Consider the following 22,647-nt stretch of genomic DNA (forward strand, 5'->3'; position numbering starts at 1 on the left):
AAAAGCAAACGCTTTATGAGGCTGAATAATCATTGGGGATCTTTCACTCAAAAAGTTGAAAGCACGCAGGTGCTTCTGTATTTAGAAAGGGATTTACAATGCAGAGACGGACATCTAGTGAACAAAGTATCTTCTGCAGTGGGATTTGCACTATGTATGATTTTGAGGACGATTAGGGGGATTTAATTCCCTGTAGCAATTCTGTATCAAGCCTGGGATAATATTGAGACAAGATCAAATAGTGAAGATTTTTTTTTGAGAGCTTAGTTTTGTCCTTATATTCCACTATTTTCTTAATTTGGGTTAGGGTTGGGTTTTGGTGTTGTTGTTTTTTGTTTGTTTGTTTGTTAATTAATTAATTGACACAGAGCTGCTGCAACAAGCTGCTCAAAAGAACCTTTTCCTACCACTTTTCATATCGAGATAGTATGTGGAAAAGCCTTGCAAGCACCAGAAGAGAACTGAGATTTATTCTAGTTGCAGTATTCATAAGAATAGCTACCTGGCCTGACAGTACTACAACAGTCAAAGGCCAAACCCTGCCCCTTTCTACTTGGGTTGGTGTTTTTCTCTTACAACTTTATTTGGGAAATGGAGATATGATGGGCAGATTCGTTATATGATGGATTTTAAGCCCAAGACTTAAGTAAAACCTCAGATCTTATATATTTAATTTGTATTTAAAAGTGGTCCTTAAGCACCTGGTTTTGACGGAGATACTCAAGAATGTAATAAAACCGCATCAATTTTTACATAAACCTTACTTCAAAAAAAAAAGAGCAAAAATTATGCTCATTATTTTGCTTAACATTTTATTCCATCAGTTTGGCACAAGATAGAACTTAAAGACAACATTGCTGAATAAGTCTTCAACTTCATTAAAATTAAGACTAATACGTTTTATAAAATTATTTTGCTATGATACACTTTCCCTTATCAAGTGATAAAAAGATTTTTCTCTGGAAATACTGAAGTACATTGCCACCTGCTGGCCACAAACAATTTTGCAATATAAAACCACCAGAGCGTGTATAAAACAGCAACACTTAACAATGCAACATACAATTATTGAGGAAGTACTGTTGACCCAGAATTTGGCACAATATTTATTGAAATGCAGCTGTGAACTTCTCCAAACGTCATGTTATTTTCTGAAACTGTGTGTGACTCCCTTTTATAGGTCTTTCTTTTTTTCTCTAACTTTCTCAATGCTGAAGCTTTGTTATTGCAAACGAAAAGCCATATTCTTCCTCAGTTGTTCCACACCTCAATTTATTTGGTTTGGTTTTCTAAAATTTGGATTCCAGTTTATTATTTTAGAATAATACATAAAATCATACATTTATAAATATATATATTATATCCTGTATATATAACATTGGTTTTCCTCTAGAATGGAAGGGCAGGCAGACCTTTGCACTACATCCTTAGTTGGTTTAGGCACGGCCTTGCTCTTAGTTGATTCTCTGAGCTGCTTCCTATCAGAATCTGAAAATAAAAAACCCAACACATTTTTACAATCTTGTATCAAATTTTAATTTTGTTTGCAAATATATTTATAAGAAAAAAATATTTGGTATTTTCCCCTCTAAGCTCACTACTACCCTTATAAAATATATGGCTTTTCATGTTCCACTCTATTTTAGTGTTTTTCAATAGGCAGTGAAAAGGAGGACAACTTCTCCCTTTAACAGGTTTTTTTTATATAAGCACAGAAACCAGCTTGTGCACTTTCTATAGAATTCCGATGCATATCACGGTAATGTAAGTGCAGTGACTTTTTAAAAAAAGCAGTCATGATTGATTGACATCTGTATATGAAAACATAACACATGATTATCATACAAAACCCATTACAGAATATACAATCATCAGAACTGCAGATATATAAATACATTTTAGCAACATCAAAGCAACAGTTTTATCTTATACACAACATACGCAAACAGAGTTATTGGGCTAAAATTTTCATCTTTTCATGGTTTTATCTCAAAAGCTTGCTGAAAACCAGGAACATACTGCATTTGTAAATGGACTGCTTGACAGTGCTGTTAAGAAAATAAAGTGAACAAAGTTTAAAAAAAGTATATGCAATTCAGTTGGTATAAAACAAAGAAAGCCTCCCCATTTTCCAATGTCACTGTTGTTTTCCTATGAGACGGGGGGGTCCAGGTACTGAGACAGTTCTGCAGAGTCTGATCATACAAGGGTTTCTGGGAGGGCATCAGGGTTATCAGCTGATAATAGCTCCCAAATTTGCCACCTTTCCCTTTGCCAGTCATGCCAGTCTGCCTCTGAAACGTTTTTACTGTTCTGACTGTGAGGTGCTGTGGAATAGATATGACCCGCTTGGGTGTGTGGGGCTGGCCGCTCCTGCCTGGGGGCGACCTGGTCAGGGGTTTTGGCTGCTGGTCCTCCAGCTGCTCTTGTCCCTGAACTTTTTTCCTGGCGTTGAAGTCTCCACAAATTGTGCAACGTTGAAGAAACACCTGATCGCTGTGAGAACATGGAGCTTGGTTTTGCTGCACCTGGGTAAGGGGGTGGTGGCCGCTCTTTTCTGCAGGAGGGCTTGGCTGTGCTTTGTGAACAAACCACATTCGAGTCACGCTCAGTGAGGTCCTCCACGCTGCTTAAAGTCAAGTGCTGCTCTGACTTTGAGTGCGACAGGTCTGAACTCCTACTGCCGACTTCAATTTGTGGGTTACTGCATACACGAGACACCGTGGGATGAAGCTGACACTCAGGAATGGCAGCAGTTGTCTGGCTCCTTCGCATGACCTGCCTGCTGGTGTCCAATTCAGAGGATCTGCCCTGACCCCGAGGAGAGCACATGGCTAGGTTCCCATAAGAAAGAGAGCACTGTCCGGGTCGCAACAAGCTGCTTTCATAGATGTTTCCGTAAGAACCTGGGGACCAGAATCAGAAAGACAACATCAGACTGTGTAATCACTTACGTGGCATTTAACAAGTTAGTGCTTTTCCCCTGCATCACACTGTAAAAGAGGGATGGGGATTTTTATCTTTAGGTTATGTGACAGAAGGTGCGTCAGTTTCACCACTGGCCAAACCTGGGGATATGGAGCAGCAGCCCTATACCTATATCAAAACCATATCTATTACCTAGTGACCAATACTTTGCTCTGACATAAAGCCTTATAGCACTTAGTGTCTTTCAAATGCTTAAAAGCGGGGGGGGTGTTTTAGTCTCAGTTTCTATGGGAGGTAGATGAAGATGGGAGAAAAACAAAGGCAGAATGAGTCAGGGACTTGCCAGGACCACGTTGGCCAGTGGCAGGGTCAGCACCCAGGACTGCCAACCTCAAAGCCTGTGCTTGTGCCACTGCAGCAGCCACCCTCAAATCCCCTTCCAATAACTCCTAGAAAAATATAAAACTATTTTTAAAGTAATTTTAAAACTATTTTTTTTTAAATTAAATTGAGACAGTTTGAAATGTTGACACACTTGTATAACCGTAGAATCACAGAATGGTTAAGGTTAGTCACTTTCCTTTCTTTTAAAAGTCCAACTCTGGACAATGTGAATTTTCCTACTGATTTCACTGTGATTTCTCAAAACCAAAGAATTGTTTATGTCTTTGCTAGATTTGGGTTTAAAACCTGAGAAATAACTGACCTGTCACTGCTGAATCTTTGCAGCCACTTTTCAGTGTTGAATGCCAGGTACCCCAGATATCAAAATGATCTTCAGAAACATCTAAATAGCAGTAACAGCAGGAAGAAAAGGATGAGTCTCTTAAAGCCATTAATTAGAAACATACAAACAGAATAGTAAAACCTTAAGGTATCAGAGCTGTTAACATACACTAGCATCTGACTTACTAGCACCTAACACAAACACCTCAAACCTATTTGTTCAGTTACTTGCTGTTTCAGGCTCGGATCCTGTGATGGATTCAATAAGCTCTGGATGGGTAGAACACTTGAGTTTGCAGGGAATGTGGCATTTCCTCTGAGTCCTCTGCACTACTGAAGTCAGTTGGGAGAATTTGCACAAGAACAGGAGGATTTGGGCAACTGAAGGCTGACCAAATGGCAAAGCTCCCTTAGGTAGACTCAGGGGTCACTGTAAGGCATGCTCTATCAACCCAAGCGATGCTGCAGGTCTTGCAGTGAAGTCACAGAATAGGGATTTAATGAAATGCGCACATCAAGCATTGGGCTGAATTATAACTGTTTCATGTCTTTTTCTGATTCCACTTGGTAGTAAAGGAATTTCCTAATTTGTCATGGTCCAGTATCACTGTGATGCATACTAAAGTCCATAAGATGGTTTAGGATGGTTTAGTATGATAAAACTTACTACAATTTCCTGTTCATAATAGAAGCCTGACCAAATTTTGAAGCCTTTTCAGAGATCTAGACACTGAATACAGAAGTTAAATGCCCATTGGCATTTCTAAAGCATATAGTTAATAGTCTAAATCCTAGTAATTCCAAAGGGAATTAAGTGCCTAACCAGTACCTCTGAAATGAAATGGTTTTAAAAAAAATCACCAAACCGTTAAATGCATCCCTACACATTAAGTTCTTAAAGTTTGGCTCACTAAGTATGCGTTTCAAGAATATAAGGTTGAGTGGGGCTTTTTCACTGTTTTAAAAATAAAGTGAAGTGCTGGTGAGCCATCAGTTTAAACCGCAGTTCTTTACAGAAGAAATCATTCAGGTGTGCACTCCCTAGTAGCTACGGAAATTATAGATCCCTGCACTAGTACTGCTAGGTATGTAATTGGTAGCAGATGTAAAGCTGTACAGCTCAGCTGTGTTCCCCAGTGGGAGGGTGTTGAGGTCATTCTTCTCGACTGTAGAAAATCTGTAGCTTTGCAACTTAAAGCCTCACATTTTTCCGAAGTCAGGACCATAATCTCGCAGGTATTACAGTCCTATGGAGCAGGACTAAGAAATCAGTCTTTGCCATGCCGTCACAGACAGGCTGAAAAGCAAGAGACACATAGCTCTATTTTCCTAAATAATAGGTCCAAGTTTTGAGAAATGCCATACCAAGAGCGTCCCTGACAGCTGGGGAGCTAATGAGGAGGACTGAGCACAGACCCTTCAGGCTCAACACAAAACAAGGATGTTCGTCAGCCATTTTTCATAAGTTTATTTACACTATTGATCCTCAAATCCTGGTATTTGATAATGCAAAATTGATACTTTTCAATCCAGAAACCCCCATCAATCACTGAGGAGGAGGAACACGAGCAGGATATACTCTACCTTTTCCAGCCTGTGATGCAGAAGAATTCTCCTTTGTCTTAGGCTGTAAATGTCCAACCAGCATGTACTGTTCAGGTACCTTGTACAGCTTATCTGGGCTGCGGGCAACTTCTTCTTGCATTGCCATCAGTGGGCGCTCAGACAGTACCGGGGAGTTGTTGTCGTATGGGGAGACATCTCCGCTTGAAGCTTTGTTGGAGTCTGTGGAAGAATGTCTTCCTCCTGTGGAGTAGGAGCCTTCCGATCGCAGCATCTCAGGGCTCCTGAGAAATTTTGATAAACAAACTACTGTTAATGAAAAATGCCTTATGCTCACAGCTGCAGATGCAGTTTGATATCAGACAAATAAAATAATGCAGGAGCATGATCACAGCTGCTGAAATTAAAACACTTCAGAAGCACTACAGATATGAATTTGTCATGAGTAAAACTTTTGCCATGAAGTGGCCAGCAGGGGCCACTAAAAATCAAAAGATGTTGCTGTCATGAAAAAAAAACAAAAAAAACCCAAAAACCACACAACTGTACAGTTCACCACAGGAAATCAGTGAATCAATTCCTTATGTTACCTTGACAATTTAGGTTCTTGCAACAGTAAATCTGAGGGCACGATAGGGAAGATTAGTCTGATGCTAAACAGTATGCTAAAATCACTTCTTCCACTCTGAAGTAGTACACAGGGATATCAAAACATTGGCTCGCCTCTCAGGCAGTGAAAAGGATGCTCTTCTGGAGACATCAGAAGGTAAATGGGGGACAAGCAGATCTATCTATCATACCTCTGATGAGGACAACAAACAACTGGCTCTGCTGATAACTTCTAAAACTTTTTACCCTTTCACCTTTAAATCACCAGTAGCAAGGCTTGCACTTAATTTTGACAAAGCAAAAAGGGCAAATACACACTCCCACCACCAAAGTACAAGCAATGCTGCACTTGAGACAACTCTCACTTTTGAAATGTGTTGGGAACACTGAGGAAGATTTCCTGAGCTGTTACAGTTTACTATGCAGATAGGAGGAAGTCCGTGAGTCACTGAACCTCCCAAAGAACACATAGAAATACTTTGTAAACAAACAACTTTTTCCTATCAGACCTCCCTGATTTATATTTCTGTTACTCATGTTCTGTTCCTCTGCATCTTGATCTTTGTTTCTTAGATGCTTATCTTTGGCTTCTGGAGTTAAACACTTCTCTGAGTGACCTCACTGAATATGCATCACTGAATGTGATACGACAGAGGCTCATTCCTGTAAATGTGTACTTATGGTCAGCCCTTCTCAGAGTCAAATCCAAAGACAGCTTGAACTGAGTGAGCAGCCAAATCACATTACTTGTTATGGAACAATAACCCTCTTTCCAGACAAATGAGATCAAATTGAAGAAAGAAAATAAAGAAAATACGCAGTGGTAAAACAGGCTAGCTGCAGCACACTATTATTACATAATACAGAAATAATGATAAAACTTAGCACCACCTTCAAGCTTTGTTTGTTGTTTTTTTTTCCTGGCTGATTTACATATTGCATGTCCCAAAACATAAAATATATACACTCAACATCATGATTATTATGTTATTCAGTGTTTTGGTTGTTTTTTTTTATTCCCACAGTATAAAAGCAACCATAAACTCTTGTGAATAAACGTAACTAAGTTTACTCCTTTGTAACTCCCAGCAAGAAATCCATCACTGAATTGATCCTGAACCTTAAAGAGGGCCAATTCAAAACCCAAAGCTGCCATTTGGCAAAGTAGCTGTATCCCAGGATACCCAGTGTAGTTGGTATGGTAATGCTGGGGAGTCATTAAGAAAAAGAAAGGGTAAGTCATGACTCAATTATGTAATTTCCCATACCAGCTTCTCATCTGAAGTTGAGCCGAATGTAAACTAAACCCTAAACAGCCACACACATTATTATTGTCTTTTAAGTATGCACAATACTATCACAAATCTTTTTTTTGCCTTTTTTTGTCCCTTAGTCCTTCCTTTTTGCCCTCCTACATTCCAAAAAAGCCTGCGTGGTGAGTGTGAGTTAAGATGAGATGGGAATTTTAGAAGAACCTGAAAGACTTGAGAAAGGGAGAAATGTTGGTAGGCTTCCTATCATCAAATGTCTGTCTTTCTTTCCAGCTTTCTAGACTGAATTGCATCTAAATCACACCCTGTTAGCATACAGACATGCTTGGCGCTAATGGTGACACCAATAAGGCTTATCGCTAATAAGCCTTTGTAGGATCAAAACCTAACTATGTTCCACAGGGCAAAGAAAGAGATGTACCACCAACTAGTCATGGCAAGGTAACACAAGGAATAGGGGAAAGGGAGATGGAAATGAAAGAATATGGGAACATAAACTTGAACTGTGTGAAACACTGATTTCATGTCTTACCTTGAATGATCTGTTATAGTCTATCTCTTCTCAAGACAGAGCTTCTGATAAAAATTTACCTGAATGGAAACTGTCAAGTCTTTGGAAAGATCCAAATATTCAAGTTTCTAAACTCGTTTACAGTTTCTGCTAGTAAGCTGATGCAACTGTATATATAACATTTCAAATTTATTAGAAAAAATAATTTTAAAAAGAAAAGAAAATGCCTGTGGATTCTGTCAATCTTACTACAAGAGACTACCAAAATGTATTGCATACTTCTGGAAACTGATCTCATAGATTTGCAAATATTGATTTCATACATTTGCAGCTTTACCATGCTCTCTATGATCAAAAAAACCCCAGAAGCTGCAAAAGACTTTGGCTTGCTTCTTTCCAAATAAAGAATGAATTCTCACATATTCTTCAAAACAAAACTTCTGTACCTGTTTGCTTTATGGCTTGAATTCAGTAGCAGACAGATATTTACTAAAATTCAAAATTCATCTTTCCCAGGATACCTGTGAAATTCTCTACCCACACATTGAGGAAAAATTAAGTTGGGAGGCAAATGTAAATATTGTGCAAGATACGCACTCACCTATATGTAGCCCATGAATAAGGGCAGATTATGGTCTCTGCAAAGAATAATAGGAGATCATGTACTATCCAATGTGAGAAATGACAAGGCAAGTAAAGTATTTTCTAGTGGTCATGAATTATGTTAAGGAAAAGATTTAAAAAGTGGTTATGTACAAAAGAAAAGATTTGAAAGCTGCAGAATGTACCTATGCTATGTGTTCAAAAATACATTTTCAGATTCCAAAACAAAAATCAACTACGCTGCAAAGGAGTCTTGGGCTTTCCTTTTTAACTGGCATTCTTCTGAACTGATGTTATCCACCAGTCTACTTGCATGGCTGAACTGGAAAAATGTTAATAATAATAATTAGTTCTACTGGCGATATTCCTACTTTTCTTTATCAAGGTCATCAAAACAGGAAATCCCTTTCTGGTTTTTGGCAGAAATCCTTTTCTGTAATATGTTAAAGCCTCTGAGTAGGAAAATAACTATGTTTTACAAGAGGCAAATCATACAGAGTGCAATGGCTTGGCAGCATGCAGTAATAATTTCCACACATATTTGAGTAACACAGGTGCCACCAACAAAACAGATTATTATAGGATTATGATATGGTTGCTACTGTAATACGGCAAAGGACTCAATGATTTAGGAAGCCTCTGCAGCTTTGAAAACTGCATACTGGATGGCCTAGTGTATGGCTTCACCTTCACACCACAGGTTACGATGGATTAAACCCCATCATCAACATGCAAAACCATGAAAAACTTCTGTAACTTTGAAACTCATTTACTCTAAAAGGACTACTAACCCATGACATAATCATAAGAAACAATTTTATTTTTGTGTTAAAGATGCTTCATCTTACAGCTGGAAACCCCAATTTCCACTGTTATCAAGCCAACATACAAAAAAGTTGGGAAGTCATCCACAAAAGCACACTTCATAATTGCTGCCAACGATAATTAGTGCTTTAGCATGAACAACTTCTATAAACTCCCTGACACACCATTCACAATGCTCAGCTCTTAAGAGAACTGAAAGATGAGAAACATCTGACTTGTGCTCCTCTGGGGAGGAAAAGAAACTGTGTTTTCTCTGTTAGATGAGAGCGAAGAAAGCATTTGTAATGACATCAAAAGCAGAAATGTGAGGGCAATTTCAGAAGCAAGACCTTCAGAGCAATTAAAATGACATTAGTCTTGAAGTTGATTCCATACTCTACTCTATGCAACTAGCTTTTGTGATGAAGATTGTCTCAAGAATATATAGTTTTCTGTCTCACAGATCCGAATTTGGATCTTGAGCATGTGACCAGGAAATTTCCAAGAGTAGTACAGATGTATTTTGGAAGCTCATTTTTTATCAAATCAAGACAAACATCTCTTTGTTGTCTGCAGCCTCACATTTCTTACAGGAAAAATAACAAACAAATATGTAGCCTCAAAACTGAGATTATGCTCTGAAATAGATACATCTCTTAAGAGCATCACACTCCTAGCAATAACACGAAGCAACATTGCCTCTAATTGCCTGGAATATCTTAACCAAGAAGTTGCAATCACAGTGCAAAAAATATCTCATTAACATTAAGAATAAATCACTTACATGACAGTAGAATAGAAGAAAAATGACATAGTAAGGTTTTCCTATCTCAGTGATGCTTCATCTGCCCATTACTGAAAATACAATAAATTGGTACTAGTGTAGCTATATGTTTCCTATCTGATTTTGTAAACTTTTCTTACAAAACCGTTTTTGTCAGTTGGAACCAGCTTTGAACAAAAGATCCATTTTCTCCTGTAGGTGTGCATGCTGGCTGAAAAGTAAGGAAGCTCAAGGAAAGGTCAATTAATTTAGAGGAAACAGGATCTAACAATAATCTGTTACATCCACAATGATCTGTGACAAGTTTACGCTCAATTGATATGTGTAGCCACATGTGAGATACAATTTTATGTCTTTACATTAATATAGACACTGCAATCCAACATGACAGTTTTCATTAGCTTCAGTAAGAAATAATATGGTCATTCCAAAATAAGCTTAAAGAAAGAAGTCTCTACAGACTACCATGTGCCATATGATTTGCAGTTTTTCTCCTAATTGTGCTCTTGGCTAATGGCAAATGTGAAACAAGTGTAAAAGGCAGCTAATGTACCTGTACTTATCCTGAATTTGTGAGATCTAAATATACACATAGTTACTTGTCAGTCAAATTAACTGAAGTTATTTCATGTCTGTGGTATACCAAGAAAACACACAGAGACAATTACCACAAATCAGATGATCTGTGATAATTTGCTACTGCCTGTTATGAGCTCATATGGTTAAGTCAAACTAATAAAATCCTTTACAACACATTATATATTCTGCGCATGTTTTTGTTTTGAATTTTTAAAACTGAAGAAAGATTTTTCCTCCATGTGTTATCTACTTCTTCCTTTAAAGCCAGGCACACTATTACATTACCTTCAACTATACAATGTTCATAGGGAGAGAAAAAAATAAAATAAAATCATAGCTGACTGTACAGATTAATTTTAATTATGCTCTGAATGCACTAGTCAATTTCCACACACACAGGAAGATAAAGTCCGATCTGTCCCAGAGAGTTTAGTCTAGGAAACCTCTTAAAAATTACCTAAAGCAAGCTTCTCAAATTTTGTGATTTTGGGACTTGACATTGAGATTCACTAGAATAAATGCCGTGACTGTGTGTCCCATAAGAAAGCCAGGAATCCTGTTAATCCTAATGTACAAATTCTCAGTGTTAAGGCACACAGGTGTAGGCATATATACATCATACACAAAGTTGGACTATGTTATGTATCATAACTGCAACAGTGACCAGTGTGATTTTTTTTTTTTTTTCTTCAGGTCTTCCACAAAGCATACAATTAAATAATATCCAAAGAGTCTCCATAACTCTGTGTCGTGGTAGTTTACTTGTTTACAATGTCCTATGTGCATACAATAGTAAAAGAACCAAGAACTGGTCAAAGGGCTAGCTGTGATTGTGTTAAGGCACTCTAGGGTGTGTTTCAAGGATAGTGTAATACACTCCTCCTGTTACTGAAGACTACAACAAATCCAAGACATGAACCAGCAGATCACTAGAATACTTCCTGTCAGATAATAGTGCATTGAATATTTTTAGTACATGTCATTCTGTTCTCTGCAGCAGAACGCAATCTTTCCTCTGAATCGGGAAATGATTTGTCTTTAGAAAACACTGTACAAGAGTCATAATTTCTTTGGCAAAGTCTCTGTAATGGGGAGGATATTTCTACTCCACTGTAGACAGTGCAGAAGAGCTGTGGAAAACTAGAACCTTTTGAACACTTCCAGTGGGAGACAGAAATTCCCAGCAGAAACAGGGAAAAAACAAACTACTCACGATGACTGGGAAGCTTTCCTCCTCAACAAATAGTCCACAACATCTGGATCAGTCTCTAACAGGCTAATAAGCACTTCATTCTGAAGGTCAGGTGAAACCTATGAAGACAACGGAAAATAGTTAGAGATTAATAACCTTTCACATACATGAATTTTGATACAACGTTTAATCTAAAAGACCAAGTACAAGTACATGTATGGATAGTATAAAAAAAATAACTATTCAGAAGCTTCCACTTAAAAAGAGAAATTTCGTGTTACAACAGGTGAAGTAGAACTAAAGATCACTGTGTACAATGTCAAATGCTGATTATTCTTGAATAACCTACTGGTATCCAGTTGGGTATCATGTCTGATAGCAACAGTAGGATTACTCATGTATCATGATCGCAAAAGCTTTCAGTTAAGGTCCTCACCTCACATCCCCATTCAAAGATGTGGGAACATTTACAGATTTCTATTCCAAGTAACTATCCTTATTTTGAAATAATGTGAAAAGTAATTTCACAGGAAAAAGAATGTTTCTTCATATATTCTGTGGCATTCGACTTACTTTTATCCTTCTCATATGGAAGTTTCATGGTAATTATTATATCTATGAAGTTCTTAAATTGCTTCATTTCAGTAAAGCTGCCAAAGGTTAATATTTTTCTAAATGATGCCTTATAAACAATTAATGCTCAGGTACCCACACGGCTCTAAAAGTATTTAAATTCCTGCTTACGCTCATTCAGAACCGGAGCAATTTGTCTATAACTCAGGTTTACAAGTGGGTCCTGTTTGATCTCTGCCCACTCTGGACTTTGGATAGTAGACACAGGCTCAGCCAGAACTTGTCTCATCTTTGGAGTTTGGCCTTCTGATTTGCAAGCTCTCACTAGTGCACTTTAGATGGAGATGAACCTTCAAAGCACTTGATAACTTATGTTGCTGCAGGATACAGCCATCTCAGAAACTTGAACTAACAACCCAGGTTCACTCATGACAGATGGGAGCTGGAGGCAAGACAATCTCAGCAAGGGGTCATCAACTGTACAGTATGCTTCTGGATGCAATTTGTCAGAGCCTGAATCTCTTGACCTTCAGGTTACACTGCATGGGCCATTTGTTCTCCCTGACAATTCCTGGGAAATAGGAAAAGAATTACTAATAGATTCTTCAGGGGAATACCTCTGTTTGGGAGGTATTTAGGGAGTCAAGTTACAGAAAAGGCATATTTCTTTAAAAACAGAAATAATTTGAAAATAACTGAAAATATGCATCATTTAGTTCAAATTGATACAAAATCTCTATGAAAAAATTCGTATGACCACATATTCCTTTTTTGAAAATTGTATTTAGCCTCTAAGCTGGAAAAATATCTTACTGATGCTCATTGATACACCTGTGTTTAAATAAATTATCTTCCCTTCATAGGAGTACCTCTTTGGAAACCTGGTGTGCTGCAACTTCTCTGTTTGGACAGTCCGTCTGTACAGTACCATAAACTCCACATAAACTTTGAGGGTAAAGCAGAACCCATGTCTCTCTGTATATCTATTCAGCTTTATATTAAGTTGATGAACTTGTAAGAATCTACTGAGAAGACTTTGTCAGAAAAATAAAACTGTATTTTCCATTATTAAAATATATATATATCAGTCTTTCATGACATAAAAAGAATCCAAAAAAGTTCCATCAGGAAGTTCAGCTCCAACTGAAAGCATCTGCAAAACCCAAACCTAGCAGTCCTATTGAGATATTGGACTTTTACCTGAGAGAATAATCTATATTAATCTATGATACTTAGCTTGGTTTGTACTGATGGTTTCCTTGATAGATATCTACTGGGTTTTGGATTTCCTCCTGTGCAGCAATTCAATTCAGTTTAGCTAGCTAACTTGCAAATGTAGAAATGTTATGCATGTAATTATAAACTTAGAGAACTACTGGTATCTCAGGAAGATGTTACAGAGTTTTAATAACTATTATTGAATTAATTTTTTAACTGGCAGTTGTGGCTGGGTAGATGGGTGAGAACTTGAAATTCAGAGACAGAACAGAAGTTAAGGCACTGCTGAAATAACAGCTGATGAGCACATACTGGGACAGATCAGAAGCCTCTGGGGTTGTCAAGACTGCAGTAGAGTAGTAGACATTCTGAGATTTTGAGGCTGGGTGTTAACTAAGTTGGAACTAGATGATCTTAAGGTCCTTTCCAACCTTAACGATTCTATGATTCTATATCTATTGAGATACAGAAGGGTGGAGAGACACCTGAAAGTGCCTCCTTTGTGCTGACTCTTGCTACTGATGTGACACAGAGAGGCAGCATGTGACAGCCTCTGGAACAGGGAGGCCAAGGTAGCTTTTAACAATAAAAATAAGAAATTTCAGTGCTTCTTTGGGCCTGGATTTGGGTGCTTGTAGATGAAAATGCATGATCAAGCTGCTCTTCTCTATCTTCCATGCCAAGTCAAAGGCAATGAGACAAAGTGGGGTTGAGTTGTGCCTCCCCACATTCAGCTACTGGGCACAGTTCAGAAACTGGCAAAGAACAGTCCTTTGTACATTCCCATAAAATGTTTTCATGTATCCCTCAGACTCACTGAAATAGACAAGAATTGGATATGAAAGGCCTTAACCTCAATGAAGCAAGCACAGAATTCATCTTTTATATGAAATCCACATGTTTGCATATTACTGATGTCAATAATAATTGCTTAATAAAATCAGTCCCGGGTTGTCCTGACAAACAGGACCTTCCTAACCCACCAATGCATCAGAATCATTGTGATATTGTGGTCTGGGAGCTACAACACATCCTGGTACCCTAGGTTTTACTTCACAAATGTTCTAGTTTCAGTGCTGAAGCCAATCAGTTTTATAACCTACACACACACAAAAGTAACGGGGGGGGGTGGGGGTGGGGGTGGGGGAACACACAACAAAACCCAAACAAAAAACCACCTTAGCAGCAATACACTGTATGTTATAGCTACAGCTGAATGCTTGAGTCCAGATGTTTTCCTTTTGTAAGTAGCACAAATATCAAGTACAAACAGCAGTTCTGGTTTGGCCCCACTCCCATGGGTCTGGAAAATGAACTGCTGCTGCCTCATTCCAAATGATCAGAGTTTTACTACAATTACATGTACAAGTCTTTTCCTTTTGATGCACCTATTACCAAAGGATGCACTGGGCTATTTATCTTCAGAATACAAAGAGTCTCTCTGTGCTGCCAATGAAAACATGAAAAAGATGAAAGTAGACCCTGGTAGAACCTTTATAAAACATGAACTATGAGCAATTTGACACAATGCTACAGATCAAATATCATATGTGAATCTACACACTACTTCAGAAAACAGGCAGAACTTGCCATGTTGTTTGTATGGCAATGGGATGAGGGAAAGCACCCAGAGACCCTCAACTGGTAGACATTTCTATACATTTCACATGAATGTATTTTAGCTTTCAGGAGTGTCTGTGATAAATTTGTCCTTCTCTTACATGCAGCTAGCCTCTCATTTTGGAATCTGATTCTAATCTTCTCCACAATCTAAAAAGCTACTCTGGAAAACAAAAAAAAACCTCCTTGCCCCTCCCCCCCCCCCCCCCCCCCCATTTTGTTTAACTTTCCAATGAAAATACAAGCACTGAAGAGATAAAGAAATAAAGGAAAAAAAATCCCTCACGGTTAAAAGAGACTATATGTAGGTTAGACTAACCCTAAGCCCCACCTTTTCCACACTGAAAGTCAGAATGCGTGCTTAAGTATTATGTGCTGAGATGTGGTTGTGCTGTAAAATGTTCTTAAAGAGAAACAACAATAAGAAAACTCCAAGCATTATTTTTAACTTGCTGGCGTCATCCATACTGTGGGCCAGCAGACCTTCACACAAGAGTAGTTCTGTCCCTTTCTTTTCCTGCTGTGGAAGGAAAATTAGCACCTGACGTTATTCCAAACTGTGAAAAGCATTAAAAAAGATAAATAATAATAATAAATAAATACTGCTGAGTGTCTCACTGGAACAAGAATTAAAATAAAGCAAAGGATATAATGAAAGGCAACACAGTGTGATGGAACAGACGAGAAAACCACAAAGAAGTTCATCTGGGACTAAGACTGATAGGTAGAGCTTGCGACTGCTTTCTCACTCTCCCTGTTAGAACCTGGTAGACACCTTCCCCTTACAGTACTATGGGGCCATCAGTCCCACATGCCCACAGTCCAGGCTTGACCACCTTCTCCCATCAAGGTATTCAGCACTCAGCTTTGCTGGAGCACTAAAGAAATTTCACAGTATTCTTCCTCTTGCTCTGGGAACTGATCTCCTCAGTGTATCATACAGTGCTGCTTACTTTCAAGACACAACAAACAAAGCTATTTTCACCTTTTCTAGACTGCTGGTTAAGACATGTGTGCCTCCTAAAATGAAGACAGGAGAGTGCCCATCGCTAGGTCTAACTGGCCTCTGCTACCTGAGGGCGGAGGGCTCTCTCAGGAACAAGTCATACTGAGCTGACCTATAATTCTGTAGACAAAAAGAGGAAAAAATAAAGCCACAGAATGAACTGTTCAGTTAACTTCTAGGCACAAGGAATGCAATTTAACTAAGCCACACCTTAAGTAAACAACATGTGCAAATCAAAAGTCATCATCCTTTTTATGAACTTCCTCATCTCAGCAAGAGAACAGAAAGGAACTGAGGAATAACTCAGATTCATGTTTTGCTCCTCTTACCCAACTGACAAACGAGAAAGCTTTGTCCTTACTCCCCATCCAATTAACAGGAAAGCCTTCAGTATGGGAGGCTGTTCCTTAACCAAGGATCTCTTACTCCCTGCAGAAACACTTTCTCTCTGACTTCCAAAACCAAGAGGTGAAAAGCTTACTTCCAGTCTTGTCTTCAAAACTAATGAGCAATGATAGTACATTGTTCAGTGTACAAGTGAAGAGCCAACCCCATCATTTCCACAGACAGAAATCTTCTAAGGAAGATACTCTTATCTACATAGAAACTGTTCCAGGCAACACATTTTTAACACTACAGTTTACTTCAAAGCATTCCCCTTGACAACAGATTACTTTTTCTACTAATAATAATTGATCAAATAATATTTCTACCAATTATTCCCAATTATTTTAGGAAAAAAAATTTTCATTGTGAGGGTGGTGAGGCACTGGCACAGGTTGCCCAGAGAAGTTGTGGCTGCCCCATCCCTGGCAGTGTTCAAGGCCAGGCTGGATGGGCCTTTGAACACCTGGTCTAACAGAAGGTGTCCCTCCCCATGGAAAGGGGGTTGGAACTGGATGATCTTTAAGGTCTCTTCCAACACAAACATTCTATGGTTCTATGACCCTGATTTAATGCAGTTTCCTCAGTTTACTTCCTCCTAGTCTACTTTAATACCAAGCAGGTATTTCCCCATTTAACTTAAAAATGGATAGGAGTAATGTGAAGAAACATCCACCTACCATGAAAAGGGCTTCATAGTTTTCAATCATCTTTTGTACAACAGCTATGATAGCAGTACTCTCTTCAGCTCGAGCAGAGCTCTGAACTGAGAATTCTTTGTCTGTAGATTTCTGCTTGTGCAACAAGTTAGGGCCAAAGATGGTAGCCAGGTTAAGTGATGTCATTTTGTTCCCAGTAATCTAGAAAACAGAATACAAATGAGGTGGGGTCTTCTAGGGTCTAATGTATACAGATATGTATATACACATATCTACACACACACACACTCTCTCATTCTCTCCCCCCTGATTTGACAGATGCTTCATTCATCAAAACCAGAGTGCTAGTCAAATAAAAAATGAACAATTCTTAGAAATGTTGAAACACCCTGTTTGGACATCTCTGCAACAAGCACTGTGGATTTTCTGGACACATTTTCAAGTGGATTGGAAGAGTAGAAGGTGGAAGTGCTGCCTGGCCTTAATTCTCCAGAAATTTGGCAGTGATATACTTCTGAACTCAAGGAAACCTCCCTACTTCTCCACCTCAGCATATTACTGTCTTTTAGGAACACATACTGAAAACTATTAAGCTTTCTCCAGTAGCACATAAGATCTGAAAAAGATATAGTGAGGAAAAGCAAGCTTTTCTATGTTTAAACAGTTTAGATAATAAGCAGCATGCTTGTTATTTTCATTAGTATTTTCCTGCATTTTTGCCTCTTTCCTAGGACATACCGAATGTTTACTTGTTGGGTGGACTTTTGTTTTGCTTTTGGGTTGTTTTTTTACTATTTTCCTACTTTTATAACTCTGCTCAAAGACATAATAGTGACCTGAGTTTCAATGAAGTAGGCGGCTAGGAATACATACTAGACTAGTCAGAAATTATCTGAAAAAGGTTATACAGGTTATTAAATGAAAACTGTCATTCTCATATCTGTGATTAGACTACTTTTTTTCTCTTCTATTCTTTTAACAGAGCAAAAAGCAGGGATCATGTGCTTCCAGTCTGTGTCTCCACTTTGTTGCTATTCTGGGAATGCAGAAGAAGATGCCAGCAGTTTGACTACATAAGACTGTAAGTGAATTTCAGCTGTTGATGCAGTATTTCTTGCAGGCTTTTCAAAAAATATGAGAGTTGCTTTTCATTTGTTTCAGTTACCTCTGAATTAATTAATTTTTAAAAAGGACAGAAAGAGGCACCAAAAAGAGGCAGTAAAATCAGCATTTGAAGAAATAAGTGCTACAAAACTAATCTTTTCAAAGTAGTATTTATTTATTTTTTATTTGGGGATTTACCAAATACTCTAGCCAAGCTTACAACTGTGCACTGACAGCACCTGGTTTGTTTTTTAAAGAGCTCAACTAGACTGCATAGAGATGACAGTAAAAAGAGTTTCTTTTATTGGTGGGACTACTGGGTAATCTTGGAAAGACATGCACTATGTAGGTGCATGGGCACTCATAAAAAACATGTAGGTTCTTTGTTTAGAGATTCATCTTAGCATGACTGTGAGTACAGCACGCTCCCTTATTTGTGCACCAGTGTGCACCTGGCTGTTTTTTGGGTGAGCTGCTTTTTAAACACTGCAAGAGTAATGAGCCACCAATGAGGCACAGGCACGCAGTGCCTCAAGTGTGCCAGGGGCAGCCTCCGGCTGTGCCTGGATCTGCATGTGCAGGCTCTTTGTACAAACAGTGAGTCTTTTCTTAAGGGCAGCCTCGGGGCATCCCTGAAAAAAATGCTGTCAACGTATTAATAAAGTTAGTCATCCATCTTCATCTTTGTGACAGAAGGGCTTTTGAAAGAAATTGTGAAGAGGGCCTATGTGCCAAAGCCCTGGCTGTTTTCCTTCCAGTGATTGCAAACAGTCTGATAAAGCACTTTCTCCTGCTCTGTATGCCTTTATTCACTTAATTATTCATGAATAGCTTAAATAATTGCAAGCAGAATACTGTATTATCTATAAAAGATATCCAATTGCACATAATATTCCTGACGCTTAGAATATTGCCAAGACAGCTTACAGAAACTTGGCTTGCCAAAATACCTGTAGCAGAGCTGATGCACTGTTAAGGGGAATGAAAATGCCTTTAATACAACTGTCAGGCCAAACCAGCTCTTTCAAGCAGCATTCTCTAGCCCTGCAATAAGATCATTTTGGGTATATTCCTGAACCAACACAGAACTCTTCGCAGGACCACAGGGACCACGACCGTAGCTGTGTTATACATGTTTTTAAGCACAGTAAAATTGTTATGAGCTGCTTTTTAAAAAAAAACTTTTATTACAGCAGTGTAGGTGTTTAATCAACTCCTTACTGAGGCAGAAATAAAAGCATTTAAAATGGATTTAAAAGTGAAATAGGCACATTGGAAGCTAGGACTTGAGGCACAAATGCTGCAAAACTCAGTCTCAAAGTGTCAATTTTTAAAACCAGCCAACAGCAAAAGGTGTCCAAATGCGACAGAATTCATCAGGGTTTTCCATCTGGAAGACAAAATTCTCTAGGAGTTTCAGAAGAGCCTCAGCAGTAATCTCAGAAGTAGTCTTTACTGCCGTTTAGGTGACAGAGAAGTCTTTCCCACAGATAAACTGGTACAATTTTGCCAAGCAGCGACAGACTGTATCCATCTCACTTGGAGCTAAGAGATTCACCACCTTTGGCAAAGCATTTTTCTAGTAGAAAACGGGAAGCCTGGATTTTCTCATCTTCTCTAGTGTGAATGGTGCAGATGCACACACGTGAATGTTCAGAAGTACAGCTCAGCTGCTCAGCTATGGGTGTTCTTGTCTCTGCAGGGGGGTCACTCCAGCCTCTCACTGAATTTGGTCCAAAAGCAACAGAAGGAACACAGCAAAGATGGACCCTGACTCCAGCTAGTGTTTAGGTCTGCCAGTTGCAAGGACACAGATGGAGTTCCTGTCCCTTTCCATTTTTCACTATCCAGCTCACACAGCAAAGCTAAAAGGAGCCAAGAAGTGAACTGCTAAGTCTAAAAGTTACACAAGAAAACAACACGAGAGAACGAAAAGAGAATGAAAATGCATATTCTTGACTGCCTGCAACTTACTGGTGGTTTTTTGTCTATAGAATATAATAGGATAAAAGAAGAGGGAGTAGTGGGGAAGGACGAATAACATTAACATTAACAAGGTCTATGATGGTGTGAATCTCCCAAAGGAAGCAGTAGATGCTTCACTGATTAAGTCATATGAAAATTACACTTTCACATACCTAAGAACACAGTAAGCAACTAAATGGTAAATCTGCCATCAATAATATGAAATCTGTTCCATTTTTCAAGGGTACGCCACCACTGTGTTTGTTTCACAGCTTTAAATATCTTGTTTCAGATCATGAATTAAACAAAGCCAAAGGACACAAGTGACCACGACTTACCTCTTGGCCATCTTTGTCTGTGGTGTCTTCTGCATGACCAGCCACTGTGGAAAGGAACTGCAGCAGCCGGTGCAGGGTATCGCAGTTACAGGGAGGTAGAAGATAAATGAGAAGCTGTAAGGTGCTTAGCTGTTCATCTGGCTCTAATACTAAGAGGGGAAAAAATTGAATTTTAAGAAAATCACTCCAACTAGCCTAAAAGCAGAACAAATATACTGTTACCAGCCCAAAGAAAGGTGTAAGAATAGCTTTGTTTAAGGATCTTTACTTATAAATTCAAAAGAAAAAGATAAAACTCTAAGGACATATAAAAAGTGAACAAGTACTGTAATGGGATTTTTGCCTCGGTTGGTCAACTTTTTGCTCACAGATTCATAGGAACTTTTCTCAGAGAGAAAAATTGGTGTTGCATGCTCCATCATTGTCACTGCACACAATAATTCTGCTTAATTACTAAATTCATTTAGGTAGAGCTACAGGTATATATGGGACACTGCTGGGAAGCATTGCAGTCAGGTTTATACCTTAGCCATTTTAAATGGGTTTTCTTACAATTTCATATCTTGCAGAAGTAATAGGGAGACTGGAAAAGCAACTAGAGATATGAAGGATGTTCTGCAGCCACCATCACCTTAGCCATCTAAAATGCAACGGCAGCCAATGACAAAGGTGGGACAAAGGCAGGATCTCAGACATGAGGGCTAGAAAGAATCCGAAGAACACATACCAGGCAGCAGCTTAAGCTTGAAGAGTACAACTTTACTTTTTCCCAGACCTGTGATAGCCTACACTCAGGTCTCAGGCAACACATTTGGGAGTATTTCATAGGGTGGCTCTGAGGACCATTAACTATGATGAAACTTCAGCTTTTGAAACCAGTTTTTGAGGACAGACTGGAATTTTGGTCAGTGAACGGCTTTGAAACTTAAAAGCATTAATGGTGCTAAGATACCAGGATTCAAATGTGAGTCTGTCACCTGCTACTGCTGAACCAATGAAAAGGTCAGGATTTAAAAGACAGTACAAATTATATCCTATATACAAATGCAAAAATAGGTATAATAAGTTAAATCTTTGTTGCTTTAGTTTTCTGGGCTATACTTAACCTGTAAGAAAACCAAGGAAAGATTTCAGCAAATTTATACTACACAAATACTTGGAGCAAATAAAAGCTAGAGAATTAAATGTACAGAAGAATAGATATATGGTTAGTAGAGATCAAAGAATTCAAACAAGTGAGCTTTTGAAGAATCAGTAAATCAAGATGCTGTAGAGCTCACAGAGAGTGTTGATGAAAGGTGTGTAAAGTTCTCTGGTGAGAAGCGGGTCAGGCATGTCACGCAGAAATTCTTTTAACAAAGCAGCAACATCATGAATGCTGTGCTCTTCGTCTAATACAACGTCTATGCCCCGGTCAAACTCTTCACGTAACTGAAAGAGATCATGACACAAAGATACAGTCACTTATCGTCCCAATTAGCACATCCCAACAGAGAAAATCTTTTCAGGTGTAGATCTGTTCATTTTCACTTTCAGGTTTGGATATGACTAGTTTTTAGTCAGGTCAAAGATATAATTAATGTCTACTTGCTGCTTGTTCCATGATACATAACTTAAGGTTTCTACTGACTGTAATAAAATCCAATTCTTTTTTTCCAGAAAATATATGAAAAAATATGCCCAAGTGAATATAATTTTTTTGAGAACGCTAAGATTAATATCAAATGCAGAAACCAGACAAACAAGGAAAACTGCAAGAAAAGGCTTTCTAGTACCACTTTCCTGCATTATCCCTAGATTTTAGGGCCAGAAAAAAACTAAAATTACCTTTTGCAACATTTACTTTTTTGTATGAAAAATAAGATAATGTCAATAACCACCAAACTCACATTTCTCTCATGATTTAGGACATACTTAAGCATAAGCAGTAAGCAGCTAAGTTCACTAAGGCTTCATGGCATTTCTCCACACACATCTTGTTCTGTCTTCCTATTTTAGGGTGTTAACAAAAAGCAAGCTAACACCATTATGAGGTATGACTACTTTTTTGCAGCTACAGTCCTCAGACAAATTCTGTACAATTCAAAGGCATCACACTTCTCAAAGGCAGAAGAAATCCTTCTTCCACGTCTGATATGTCTCATGAAAAGAATATTAAAAAAAAAAAAAAAAGGAGAAAAGCCTGTCTTTCTGAAGAGATTTCCCAGCAC

At 38.4% G+C, this 22,647-nt stretch overlaps 1 protein-coding gene across 3 annotated transcripts in view; it reads right to left on the reverse strand.

Annotated features, from left to right (window-relative positions):
• Window positions 1-701: 701 nt before the first annotated feature.
• Window positions 702-22,647, reverse strand: part of ARHGAP6 (Rho GTPase activating protein 6) — a 325,484-nt gene continuing 303,538 nt past the window's right edge. For all 3 annotated transcript variants that reach the window (XM_061459904.1, XM_061459905.1, XM_061459906.1), the window contains exons 7-13: window positions 21,718-21,868; window positions 20,438-20,586; window positions 17,052-17,231; window positions 11,592-11,689; window positions 5,239-5,501; window positions 3,635-3,715; window positions 702-2,906 (exon numbers count right to left, since the gene is read on the reverse strand). In XM_061459904.1, coding sequence (XP_061315888.1) covers window positions 2,200-2,906; window positions 3,635-3,715; window positions 5,239-5,501; window positions 11,592-11,689; window positions 17,052-17,231; window positions 20,438-20,586; window positions 21,718-21,868 — 1,629 coding nt within the window. In that variant the 3' untranslated portion in view covers window positions 702-2,199. The remainder of the gene's footprint in view (window positions 2,907-3,634; window positions 3,716-5,238; window positions 5,502-11,591; window positions 11,690-17,051; window positions 17,232-20,437; window positions 20,587-21,717; window positions 21,869-22,647) is intronic.

The sequence above is a fragment of the Pezoporus flaviventris genome, unplaced genomic scaffold (genome assembly GCF_033815535.1).
Source record: "Pezoporus flaviventris isolate CSIRO_AGI_PZ_B2104156 unplaced genomic scaffold, CSIRO_AGI_Pfla_v1 ptg000030l, whole genome shotgun sequence".
In the NCBI taxonomy this organism is placed as follows: Eukaryota; Metazoa; Chordata; class Aves; order Psittaciformes; family Psittacidae; genus Pezoporus; species Pezoporus flaviventris.